General features: G+C 48.9%; 1 protein-coding gene across 1 annotated transcript in view; it reads right to left on the bottom strand.

Moving 5' to 3' along the window:
* erfl3 (Ets2 repressor factor like 3) overlaps positions 1-9392 on the bottom strand; it is a 47646-nt gene extending 38254 nt beyond the window's left edge. Inside the window, exon 1 of the mRNA XM_061259041.1 lies at positions 8790-9392. Within this exon, the coding sequence (XP_061115025.1) occupies positions 8790-8811 (22 nt within the window). The 5' untranslated portion in view covers positions 8812-9392. The remainder of the gene's footprint in view (positions 1-8789) is intronic.
* Positions 9393-13573: the final 4181 nt, after the last annotated feature.

Raw genomic sequence — 13573 nt, 5'->3', positions numbered from 1 at the left:
TCACACACACACGCACACGCCGTCAGCCGATCCACATACGGCACAATCCGCACCCCGCTGACACGAATGTTTTTGTTTTTTTTATCACAAAAGTTAGAAGTGTGTCCCTGCATGTGAGCAGGCCCAAGTCCCTCCCTCTGCCCATAAGTATCCGCGCGTTGTGCCCGCCACCCCCACCCCCCACCCCACACCTCACACTCCGGGCCCCCCGGAACTCCCCCGGTCCACCTTAAGAAACGGGTCGGACACAAAGTTCCATTCTGCCCCGGGACACAGAGGAGAAACAGAAAGGAGGCTGAAGGAGTGGACGAGTAAACGGAGGGATGGAGAGAGAGAGAGAGAGAGAGAGAGAGAGAGAGAGAGAGAGTGAGTGAGAGAGGGAGGGAGGGAGGGCGAGCTCAGTGGGGTACAGAGCGGAGGGGTGGAGGACGCACGGGGGGGTAAAGTTTTCCCAGAAACAAACCTCGTGTGTGTCTGAGAGGCCCCCTCCCTCTCATTAGGCACAGAGCGTGTGCCTACTCCCGTCTGGGGGGAGCTGCAGTTTCACACCTACAGAGAGGGGGGGGGGGGCGGGGGGGGGGGGCTCGAGTCAGCCTCATAGTGGGAGTTCCAGGGGAGGCCGAGACCACACCGAATCTCCCGCTCCGTGGGCACCACTCACAGCCAGGGGGCGCACTGCCCCCCCAAGGCTCAATCCAGCCTTCACACAAACTAAAACTCCCCCCCCCCCCCGCCCCCCACCAACAAAAAAATAAAATAAAAACAGTAATACACCCGGGTCCGGAGAAAGCCGCTTCGGCCGAGACAAATGACAAAATGACAGGCTGTCCAAATGGATGTTGTTTTGCAGCAGCGGGTTTGGGGGTCGCGACCTCTGCCTTCTTGTTGAATTCCGCTGCCATAACTCGATCCCGGGACATCTTCCTGCCCGCCATCTGATGGGCGCTGAGCGTCGCCGCTGGCTGTGGAAGGCGCGAGACGGGGACGAGGGCAGAGCGCGGAAGCGGGGAGTCCTGGCGGGTCACCCGCACCGCACGAGCCCAGTCCTGGGCCAGAGTGGCACACAGCCTCAGCTCTTTCTCCCCGCCTAATACAGACACTCGCGCGCGGCTTCTGGTTTCTGTCACTACGCTGTGAATTATTTCAACTTTAACCTTTTGAAGAGTAGGTTTTTTTCTTTTTCTTTTTTTTTTCGGAATGTTGTTTTCGTCAAAATTCCAAGTCAGTGTTCTAGAACTCCACTAGTTTCAATTGCCGGTAGTGATTGTGACATCAGCATTAGAATGTTCAGTTAAGAACATTCTAATCACATATTTGCGATCTTACACCTTAAAACTTGTCATTTATCAGACAAGTGGCTTACAATAAGGATATTTAACCAAGGCAGGTGAGGGACAACGTAAGGCCATCAACGCAAGAGGAACCTTCCTGCAGAAAGAGCTGACGGCTGCAATCGTAGCGGTAGTAGCATTAGAAATACACGTATAAAAAAATAAATTAAAAAAATGGTCTTAAATGGAGTTTAAAACTGAAGCGATCAGGGATTTGTGCCACAGGCTGGCGTGGTGCTCCGGGGGGGTATAACGGCAGGTCGGTGGAGAACAGCCTGGGGGGAGGGGGGGGGGCTCTGCAGGGCAGCGTGAGGGAGCAGAGAAAGGGAGGAGAGCACGCAGTCGCTCCCGTGCTGCGGTTTTCCGTCTCCAGACTCTCCGTCTTTTCCTCCGGGCGCGCGGCGAGGGCCCCGCCAAGCTGCAGCTGTCCCGGCCAGGGGCCCCGGAGCGCTGACGACATCCACGCCCCCGGCCCTGGCGATCCCCGCCCGCCCCCTGTTTACAATGGCCACTTCACCGCGCGAGAGCAACGCTACAATCATTTCATTATTACTGACACAATGCTGCAACACAAGGGCCTCTGACTGCCAACGCCGCACCGAAACCGACCGGGAATGTGGGCTGCTAGCGTAGCGTAGCGTAGCGTAGCCGCCGTAGCACTCCCGATTTAGCTCGAGTGAGAGAGAGAGAGACCAACACGACCGAAACGCAGCCATTCAGAGGGCCCCCGGGAAAAAGACTCCGAGCCGCTCCTAGGGAGAGCGACTGTTGTGCGTCCGCCCCGCTCCTCACCAAACGGCCCTGCCACCGCTTCGCTCTTTAAACGCCGTAATTAGGGCCAGGGCCGCTACATACATGTAGCCTGTCTCTGGAATGCGGTGCAGACGGTTGCCATTATGCAGCTCAGCTGGAATGTGGGAGGTCTGATTTCTCCCAATAAAATGCGGTAGTGTGTGTGTGCGTGCGCGTGGGTGTGTGTGTCTGCGTCTGTGTGCGTCTGTGTGTGTGTGTGTCTGCGTGTGTGTGTGCGCGCGCGTGTGTGTGTGTGTGTGTGTGTGTGTGTCTGCGTCTGTGTGCGTGCGTGTGTGCGCGTGTGTGCGTGTGTATTTTGCGCATACACGCTTTGTGCTGCCGGAAAACAATCCCCCCATTCTCTCTGGCCGAGTTGTCCGCGCATTTTAACACGGCACCAACGAGTTACTGGAACGGAACGTTCGATTGAACGTCAAGTCTGCGAGACCGCATGCCGGTCTCGCGCGGACCGGCGGCCGGTCGTCTGTTAATTAACGAACGAAATAAATCAATCCGTATTTCGCGCTCATTAATATTCATTAGGGGCGAGTAGCACGGAGCTACGGAAGCAGCCGCTGCTCATTGATAACTCACTAACGCTCACGGCCGTGCGGACGGGTAAACACAGACCCCTCTGTACGGAGTCATTATTTACACACAACTGGAGTTTCCTGCGGTCCCGGGGGAAAAGAGGGGATGGGTATTGATTATCCAGGGCGATGGATCACACGGGCCGGATTGAAATGTACAGGCCTGATTCTCACAGCCTCGTTGGGCTGAGCGCAGCGGATGGCGTGAAACACAAAACGCTACGCCCGGAGAAATATCTGGCCAGGATTTTGGCAACGTACGCGAGCTACGACTGTCCGTCCAGCGAAAGTCCAAGAGCGGCGGTGAGGTTATGCGATATTAGCGAGACGGACAAACGCAAAGCCGGCCAATCACAATAGAGCGTAACGTTTCGGGGGCCAGGAGTTAACCGTGATGATGTCGAACGCCAGTGTGGGCCACTTGGCTTACATGGGCAATTTAAAGATTACTGAAAAAAGTGAAGTCAGAAGTTAAGAGCTCTTGGCTGAGCGGCTCCTTGCGAACGTACTGTAAGAAGCAATATCCGCGTTCTTATCTAACGTGGAAGTCATTGATGAATCAATATATGGGCCCTAGTCCTATACCAACAGCTTCCATAAAACCCGTGCAACAGCTTTAAAAACCTTATGGCACTTTAAAAAGGCGGCACGCCAGGTCACACATCGCACAAAGACAGATGTTCCTTCGCTGATCTTTGAAGTTCGAGGTGATCGTTTCCGGGAATTAGAGGAAGACATAGGAGCACAAAGTGGAATAGAAAGGGGGGGGGGGGGGGGGGACTCAGTTTATAATAATTAACATTGGAACTGTGGTCTGTGCCGTAAAACATAATTAGGGGGGAGAAAGGAATAAGTTTGTGGAAGTCTGCACTGCTGTAAAAGCGCAGTAGATAAGATAATCTTATCAGTCCTGTGACAAATCGAGCTGACCAAGGAAAAGACAGAGGAATACTCTCCCTTTCTCTCTCTCTCTTAGCCGAAACAGTCCACACCTCACCTCACCTCTTGCCAGACCCACACCGCTCAAAAAAACAAACAAACAAAAAAACACCGCACACAAGACTGCAAAATGAGGTCCAAATGACCGTTGAAACGGGTCGCCACAAAGCCACACAGCAAACAGAGCGTGAGCACCAACCCAGCCACCTAACCTCACCGCCACACTGGAGCAGCGCTGAAGCAGCGCTGAAGCAGCGCTGAAGCAGCGCTGAAGCTGAAACCCCTATAGCCACATCAGCGGCCCAGCCCCACACGGCCCGGCCAAGCTCCGCCGATCTCATCAGCGACACCCCCGTATCTCCGCCGGCCCCCGCCCCGCACGCAGCCGCAAAACCGATAAGAGGAATCGCAGCGCTCCTTATCGCCGCTAGCTCCAGTGGCTAGCGCCCGCCCGCCCGCCAGCGTCGCTAAGCGGCAGCCCGAACGCTTAAGCCTTAGACCTCATCCGGGGGGCCGAGGACACCGTGGGCCCCAGTGCGTCAGAGCGCCCTGAGAACACCGCGCAATCCACAGCGGCGCTCTCCCGCACACACACCTCACGCCTATATTTAAACAAACCGCCGGGTCTGAAAACAAGCAGGGCCAGGAGCCCGCTCGGCGCGCCTCCACCGCGAATCAAACCCGGCAGCGGGGCGGAAACGAAAAAAAAAGGGAGAGTAAGAGGATAAGCGTTCAATTTCAGTGATTAAACGGCAGAATGGGATCTGGTCCCGATCAGGTAAATCCACTTCAAATCTCTAAGGCGCATGCGTTTAAACGAAACAAAAACAAAACGGAAAAAAAAACCTGGACAAAACGCACAGGCCAGAAATTTGCCCATAAAATGCGCCCATATGGAGAGATGGGACCCGAAGCGTAACATTCTCCGCTGTAAAAGCTGTGCTTTTGGAAGGGACGTATGTGGACTTAGAGAAAGGGCAGCTTGTGTGGAGCATAGGGTCAGCTCTCTGGGGGAGTGCCCGCATGGGGTCAAGGGTTCAAATCACAGACAGGACTCTGATGAGAACCAGAACCCGTCTATTACCAAATGACCCCCGTGTCACTTAAAAGTCCTTGTGCTGTCAGAAACGCAAGCTCAAGATTTTCTCTGCTTATTGCACAACCTCCGGATTTTCCCCTTTTTTCGTGCGAAGAACAGAGAAGTACTTAAAACCACGACTGCGTCTGGCCTGAACATCCGCGGCTGAATAGGAGGTGACAGACAAAAAGGGTGATGTCATTCTCTGAGGCTTTTTATGTTGCCACCAACCAGTACACAACCATGGGTGCTGGTGCCAATGCCACACTCCAGAGTGCGGCATCAATGAGGAGTTATGTATATGAAAGAACTTCTACGTCTGACTGTAATTAACTTTTCAAAATGGGGGGAAAAAATAAAAAATAGCTCGGCCCGTGAACTAGGGGTGGCCTGTAGCGTAGTGGTTAAGGTAAATGACTGGGACACGCAAGGTCGGTGGTTCTAATCCCGGTGTAGCCACAATAAGATCCGCACAGCCCTTAACCCTGCATTGCTCCAGGGGAAGATTGTCTCCTGCTTAGTCTAATCAACTGTACATCGCTCTGGATAAGAGCGTCTGCAAAATGCCAATAATGTAAACTACAATCTCAAAAGGTCTAGCGCTGAACTAGTCCGACTGTTCAAACACCGAAATACTGAACGTTTTGAAAAGGCAATTACACAGGAACTTGAAGACTGGGATGAGTGCTGGTATGAATGGAATGGGAAGACTGGCGATTACAATGCGGACAAATGGCTCACCTCACGGAGGCAGACGCCAGAGCACAAACGCACATCCTCTACCTAGACCTCGCGCAGGAACCCAGTGCTGGAGTCAACTCACTCACGCGCACACCGGTAACACACTCGCACAAACGGTAACACCAGTTTCTACCATATGCGCTGACGAGAGAAAACTAACGAAGCTTCGGTGCGTCTGAGGAAACACAAATACACTTGTGAATGTCTCACCCCGTGTCATTGTTCTCCAGTTGTCTCCAAACCTGATGGGTTTATCGCCTACTCTGCCGGGACGGCTGTATAAAGTCGTCAAAAGGTGGCTCGCAGTTTGCGAGTCACCTGAATACACAATCCTCAAGGGCTGTTTAAAGCCTTATCCGTGCTACAAGGGGAAGTGTCTCCACTTATGGCTAAGACTCGCACACAAGGGCCAATTGATCCAATCCAAATGCCCGGGCTGTACATAAAAACAACTAAATAGCATCATCCACTTGAGTGATAAAATACCTTCACTGAGATCAAGCGCACTGTCTCGATGCCAATTTCTGCCAGGCACACCGATGTAGCGTCATTCTCCAAAGTGATGCACACAAATGTACAATAAATCATGCTTAGACTAAACTCAATCTGATACAACATTAATAAATGTTCTGTTCACTCTACTACACGGTCAGACATTTAACAGCAGGACATTTAAAAATATTATAACTAAATGTATTTTTAAATATTATTTTGTCACCTGGAACTGTCACAGGTTCAGCAACGGTCGGAAAAGTACATTCCCTCCCTCATAGGTCCCAAGAACATGAAAAGGCTGATTAAGTAACACCACAAACATACCTATAGAGGTACATTGCGTATGTCCGAGATGGGCTGATCATATCAGAGATCAGTTTTTATAAATGAAAATATATAAATTAAGAGTGTGTGTGACCACGTGATACTATACATTTTCATGTATACAATACAGAAAAACTACAATATCATACTGATATTTAACACATTGTGCTTTAGTCATACATTGTCAAGCAGTTTACATGTTCAAAATGTCATGTTTTTGCAAATTACTTCCCAAAGACCAAGAGCATTCAACTCATACACGGACCCATTTGGGGCTGGGTGGATGCAGCATTTTAAAACCAAATGTTCGGATTATTAATAATGGTAGTAACTTCATTAATTAACTTTAAGATCATTTTAAAATAGCTGATCAATTAATATTCCCCGATTACCATACTAATGTTGTTTTTGTTCATAACTTCGTAACATAGCATGATAGTCATGTTTTTATTTTTATACGGAACTGAAAATAAGGGAGCATAATGCTTATTTTATTAAAGGCCAAAGTATCAATATTTAAACCTACGGTGCAAAATAAGCACATACTTTTATTACGGAGGAAGAAAAAAAAAAACTTGTTCCGAGACAGTAACCTGAAACTAGTTGTATGTGGAAGTGGGTCGTAGCGAAGGGTGGAAATGCCAATGGAACATTCAGCTAACTGGCTAGCCTAGCTAACGTTTTGTTTCGAGAGAACGCCAATAGCTATTTGCATACATAACTGTGGGAAAGGGGATTTGCAAGACGATTCTTCAAAATAGTCAAATCGATGGTTAGACTGATGATTGCAAGACAAGGCAACGGTGTCAAGCAGCATTTGTATTGCAGTCTCGCTTCCCTCGTCCATTTGAAACTTTCTGGCTAAAATACTCGCGAAGCCAGACTCGAAGTGTGTGCGCTGACCAGCTTTAACAAAGTTATTAAAAAAATGTCACAGTGTGCTAGATAACTCCGTACTAATATTTCACAGAAACTTTTGTTGCACAAGCTGGTATCCGGTTATGAGTGAAGGTTGGAACTGTGGGGGATGGGGTGAGGGAGGGGGGGAAAGTGAAAGGAGGAAAAAAAAAAACTGAAGCGTTATCGTTCGCCAGCTAAAATGAAAAAGAATGGAGCGCGACAAATCCCAACATGGATTCCGAAACACTCCACGAGTAGGCCGAATGCAGTGATAAATAGCAAGCTCGCGAAAACTTCCGGAAAACCAAACTAACAAACCTCTGATACGAGTCAGTTAAACTTAAGCTATTAGGCATTTTATCAACTAATACGGACACTGCTAGATAGTTTTAACAAATATAGGAATACCGACGAATTAGACAATTTCACACACTCGATGTGCAGCTGTGAAAAAAACAATAACTAAAATAGATACCAACAAGTTGCTATAGACGCAAAAACTAACTTAAACTACAACCCAACATACTTTGAATAAATTCATTTTAAGAACAAAAACATTCGCTAGTAGTTTCCGCATGCTTGAAAACGAACGCTTCCATTTTGTACAAGTAGCTAGCTCGCTGGGCAAGTTAGCCAGCTAACGTTACACATGGAGAGACATGTTCACGGTTCTAATAGCGCATTAGGGGTAACTAAGCCGACATAGCTATATCCTTGGATATTTTCTTGTTATATTCATTATCCAACTCGCTACTATAGAGTTGGATAATTAATACAATTCGACCTCGGCTGAGTTTCACGGCCCAGCCAAAATAATGATAGACTAGACTGCAAGCTGCATTCAACAGGTCAACAGTGAATATGGAACGACTTGGCTAATTTATTTACACGCTGTTAGCAGGTTGGCTAATGGAAATGAAATGCCGCAAGTTGTGTTGCTAGCTACATGTTAGATAACAATAAAATACCGCGCAGCCACAATGAATTTGAAAGTTTGAAATGAAAGAAAATTTAAAAAATGACATCTTTGTCTTCGCAAATATCTCACTTGCAAGCTAAGTGCTCAAACGGAGACTTCCGCAAAATTGTACACAGACGTGTGAAATCTGTTATCTCAGATAGCCCAAGTTAGCCAACAGATTTCTCACTCACCATTCATTTGTTAGCATTATGTTCATACAACTATTGCCTTGCAAGTTCGGTTCCAGCCAGCCAAGCAGCTACCGATTTCCATCAACATTTAAGTTACCGTGATACACTACCCTAGTTAGGGGGCAACTGCATAAGCTAAAAATATCTAGCTAATCTGGTTATAACTTATCATAAACGACCCCATTCGGACAAAGTTCCCAAGGCAATAACATTAACAAGAGACATACTGGGAAAGTACCTTATCCGATCAACTACAGGTAGGCTCAACATTAGCTAGCTAGCGGACGTTAACTGATGCAGAACTTAAACATAATGAGCATTAGCCTAGTTACACAACCCTTTTTACAACCATGATAAAATTAGTTTTATAGGGCTAACATAAGTCGATCGCTTAAGAATAAGCGAACATTAACTAGCTACAAAAAATGTGTTGACTAAGTTACTTACCCGAGTCTGCCGGGGTTTTCATGGTGAATACAAATAGCTAAATAGCTTGATAAATTAGTTGAGTCACTTGTCCAGAGGTAGACGTCGGCCTCCCTCACAATCCGCTTTTTCTCTTCTCCGTGGAGAACAAGTTAGCTGGCTAGCAAGCCCGTAAACTTTTTGTCAGTCACTGTTGCGCTCTCTTGCTACGATTCAGTCGCCCCCCTCCTCTCGCTATCCTTTCCCAGACCCCCTCCTCCTCCCGCTCCTCAGAGTTTGTATCGTGTTTGGTGTAGTTTCCCCCAGATCGTGGAGACGATGTTGCCCCGGGGCAGTGTCACTCTGTCCAGCCCGAGTTGTAGGGGGCACGGGTGCGGGCCGGCGGTCCCGATCCAACGGACGAATTGATTCACTCTTGATGTTTGTTTTGTTATTTTGACAGTCCTAACGTTTCCTGGTGTCGCTTATTCCCTATCTTCCACATCTCTCCGGTAGCCAAACATCGTGTCGCCGAGCACTCACTAGTAGGTAGTGTGAGTGCAGTTCTCTCTTTACTGACTTTCTTCTTCCTCCACTCACTCTGTAGCTACTCTCCTCCCCCCGTCTCTCTCTCTCTCTCTCACTCTCTCTACTCTCTCTCTCTTTCTCTCTGGGTGTCGTGTTTCTCTCTCTACTGCACGGGGCCGCCCACACGGAAAGGGGGGGGGGTCACGCCCACTCGCCACGAGCCGGGCTGGCGTCACTGCAGCACGCGGCATCGCCATGGAGACCACCATTGCTACCGTGATTACGTTATATTCGCGTCCTACGCACGCCGCCGACGTTCAGAAAAATGAGAGGCACAGAGACATCACCACGTCCGTTTACGTCATTTTACACGTTTTTTGAAAAATAATCTTATTTTCACGCTGTGCCAACTAATTTAATTGAGAATTAGGATGAAGCAGCATTATCAAAACTGCAGATTGATGCTCAGAAATACACACGATTATTTCAACTTTATTGTTTTGTTAAGTCTGTACATCATTTTTTACATTTGCAAACTATATTTGCATTTTGAACACTTTATACATTTTTTCCTGGACAGCATTCTTTGCCTGAAAAGACCACTGAATGAACATTTCAGCAGCATTTCTAGTTTGTGAATAGTGTTTGTCACTGATACATCCTCAAAATATTTTACAACATAGCTGGGCAGTAAGGTTTGGGGGGCTGTTAAAGATTTTTTTTCAATGTTGCTGCTGTGTTTTTCCTTTGCCACAATATCACTGCAGTTGCAAAGATGCAATATTGTTTTGTGCTAGCTTGGCTCATAGGTGCTGTTTCTTCCAATGGCTATGGAGATTTTATCACTTTTGTGTATCTCCAGGAGGGATCAAATCACCTATAGTTGAAAGTAGATTCACTATTTTGGGCAAGTTTTCATTGATCATTGCTAATTATTGCTGCAAATTATTGCTGCAAAGCGGTCCGAAAGGTGAACTTGGGTAACGGTGTTTCTGATGTCATCGTTTCCTCCTCGTCCTGTTATTGGCATCAGGGTGGAAACTGCTGTGCCTGCCATGTTAGGGGTTCCTGGGGTATGCGCCATGCCTATGCAGAGCTGTGAGTTAGCGGCATTTTGGGTAAAATGCACCAAACGAGTTACTGCAGATCTGAAGAGAGAGCGGTGTGTGCTGGACACTGAGCTGGTGGTAGGTCTAGGCTCAGGACGAGCACTGATCCAACATCACCCATGTACTCAAGGGCCCCAGATAACACCGCAGTGTGCAGTGGCTCTCTCTCTCTCTCTCTCTCTCTCTCTCAACCTGCTCCAACTCAACCCCGAGTCTCAAGTCCAAGCCAGACTGCCGGGCTAAATCAGCCGTCTGTGATGATGTGGAGCTGCTGTGTTGTCAATGTGGATGTATGAAGGTAACTTCTCACATGCGAGGTAGAGTCTGTTTCCTCCTGGAGCCAGCTCTCCCCGGCGCTGTTGTGGCCGAGTTGCTCACAGAGACATTATCACCTGTAGACAGATAACAGTTTGACTATCTTGAGTCTGTTTAGCCCGGAAACTGCTAAACTGACAAATAAAGGTATTTGGATTCATATTCACGTCCCCCTTTGTATTGGTTTACAAACGGGTCTTTTTTTTTTTTCCTCTTTTGCTTATTCCAGATGTGATTGTGCGCCGAGTAATATATATGAGGTGGACACCTCTGGCCTGGGAAGGCAAGAGTTCAACACCAACAGGAAGCAGACACGGCTTCTGAGATAGCGATCAGAACCGAGAGAGCTCTTTCCAGTTTCATCGGCGAGGTAGAGTCCCGATGTCCAGGAAACCGATAACTGCGTCCCGTCCTGTCTTTTTTTCTCTCTCCAGGAAAAGCCGACGGCTGTTGTTTTTTTTCCCACGCCCATTGGGGAAATGAGCATTGCCAGGTGGAACATTGGGCGCTGTGCGATTCTCCTGGCACATTGTCCCCACCACAAAGAGCTCGTGGTACTCAGAAGGTTACGACCATGACTTGCGTATCCACCGCCCGGCTGTCCGCTGAGGGGGTTTCACCAAATCGACTCGGCCCATTGTCTGGGCATTTTTTCCATTTGTTTTTCTTATTATCACTTCCTTCCTCCCTTGTTTTTGTGCCTTCCGCTGCCCCTCTCTCCCTCTCTCTCCCTCTCTCTCTCTCTCCATCACTCTGCTGAAGGGCTCTTCAGCAGTCCCCTACCTCTCCAGAGAGGAAGTGTGTTTGGAGAGGCGAGAGAGAGAGAGAGAGAGAAAAGGGGGGAGTGGGTGAGGGGGAGAGAAAAAGAGAGATGCTCAGAGAGAAGAAGAAAGGAAGAGGACGGGAACGAGGGAGGGAACATGGCGTGGTGAACAGGGGGGATAAGTGGCCTCTTTCTTTGGCTCCCTACGCTGTGCTCATCTCGCCCCCACCCCTGCGTGTTTGAAAAGGTGCTCTACGGTAACACAAGTGCAATAGATGACATTTCAGACACACCGCCGGCACAGGACATTCTGAACGCTGATAAACACAGAACCTCCCCCTCGCCCTCTGTCTTTCTCTCCTATCTCTTCCTCCCTCTCCTGCTGTCCCTCCGTCCAGTCCTCCTCTTTTATTTCTCTTGCTTTTTTCACCCTCGTTTACCTTGATCTCTCTCCTCTCCTTTCTTTAATTTTGACGTATCCTCCTCACTCCGATATTCGTATCTCACGATTTTATTTGTTAAATGTGTCTGGTACCGCGGTTATATTGCGTTTTTCCATACCGTGTCTCGGTTTTGGAGAAGTTAAATTGCTGTGGGCGTTGCTGCAACCGATTAATTAATGTTGGAAACCGGTGGATAAACTGTGCTTAGACACACCCACTCATATACACTAACTTCTTGCTTTTACATACATTTGTCTTCAATTAGCATTGCAAAAAAAACCAGCATGAAAATACTATGAGATCTCAACTAGACATAATCTCCAAAGGACTCAAGCAGTTTCCATAGAATATGATATTCCAATTTACTCCTATAACACAGCCTCTCACGCAGTCTTCTTTGGCATGACGAACTTGTAGGCCAACGGGAGTCGGTGAAAGTTGAGAAAGATGATTTCGCATTAAGGAACGGTACAGAAACCCAAGTACCGCAGCCGCGATCCCATCGAACGGTCCCTCTTCATATCGAACCGGTATTGGCTGACACTTGAACTGTGCCATCTTTTTAACGGGCCGGTGAAGTAAAGAGATCCCTGAAAGAGCTGGGAAGAGCGGCCCTCCCCCAGCTGAGGCGGGTTTCCACCCCGCCGTACCGCTGCTGCATTGTGATAATGTCGGAAAGGCGTTGTGAAAACGTTGTGTTTGTTCAGTGCGTGGAACAACATGAACGCATATTGAGAGTATTGGGGGGGGGTGGGGGGGGGGTATTCATATCCAAGATGCAGTACTTTGAGCCCCTTCATTAATTCATGCGAGTTCCCCATCTCCCCTCTCTCTCTCTCTCTCTCTCTTTCTCCCTCTGTCTTTTCCTCCTCTCGCTGCTTTTGTCAGATGATCCCCGTCCCTAATCACACTGACAGACAGACGCTCGGGAGAGAAAGAGGGAGAAATAAAGAGAGGAGTCATTTTTTTTTGGGGGGGGGGGGGGGACAGGGACATCGAAACACTCCCCAATTACCCCTGATATGACAGGGCCGCGCTTGCCGCCGCGGCTGCCATGGGGACGGGGAGACGGGAGCGCTGACGGGAGCAGAGGAGGCTTCAGGAGCTCCAACCCGCTGGAGACGGGAGGGCGGAAACGCGCAGGAACCCGCCGGCCGGCGGCGTTTTAGGAGCGCAGACGGCACCGCTAAACGTCGCAGACTAACACAAGCACCAGGACCGGGGGGAGGGAGGGGGACGGGGGGGGTGTGACGGGGAAAAGGATTTTAAAAACAGCCCCTGTGTGGGCTGAAGTGCAGAGTTTGGACCGGAGAAGAGAGCCCGCTCACAGGTGCTTCATGACGGCAGGGTTCAAATCTACCCAATTACTGTGGCCCACAGGTACGGCTTCCTCCCCCGGCGGACTGCAGAACATATGGACAGGCCACCAGCAGGGCAGGAAATAGACCAACGCAAGGAGACATCTCAGCATACACTCGGCGAGCACTTTATTAGGTATATTTCTGCTGCTGTAGCCTATCCACTTAGAGTTATGATGCGTTGTGTGTTCAGAGATGCTCTTCTGCATACCGCTGTTGTGGCGTGTAGTTATTTGTGTAACTGTTACCTTCCTGTCAGCTTTGACCAGTCTGGCTCTTCTTCGCTGACCATTCTCTGCAGACTCTAGAG

This window comes from Conger conger, chromosome 1 (assembly GCF_963514075.1).
Source record: "Conger conger chromosome 1, fConCon1.1, whole genome shotgun sequence".
Lineage (NCBI taxonomy): Eukaryota > Metazoa > Chordata > Actinopteri > Anguilliformes > Congridae > Conger > Conger conger.
Note: the sequence above shows the minus strand (reverse complement) of the source record. Positions and strands in the feature narration are given on the sequence as shown.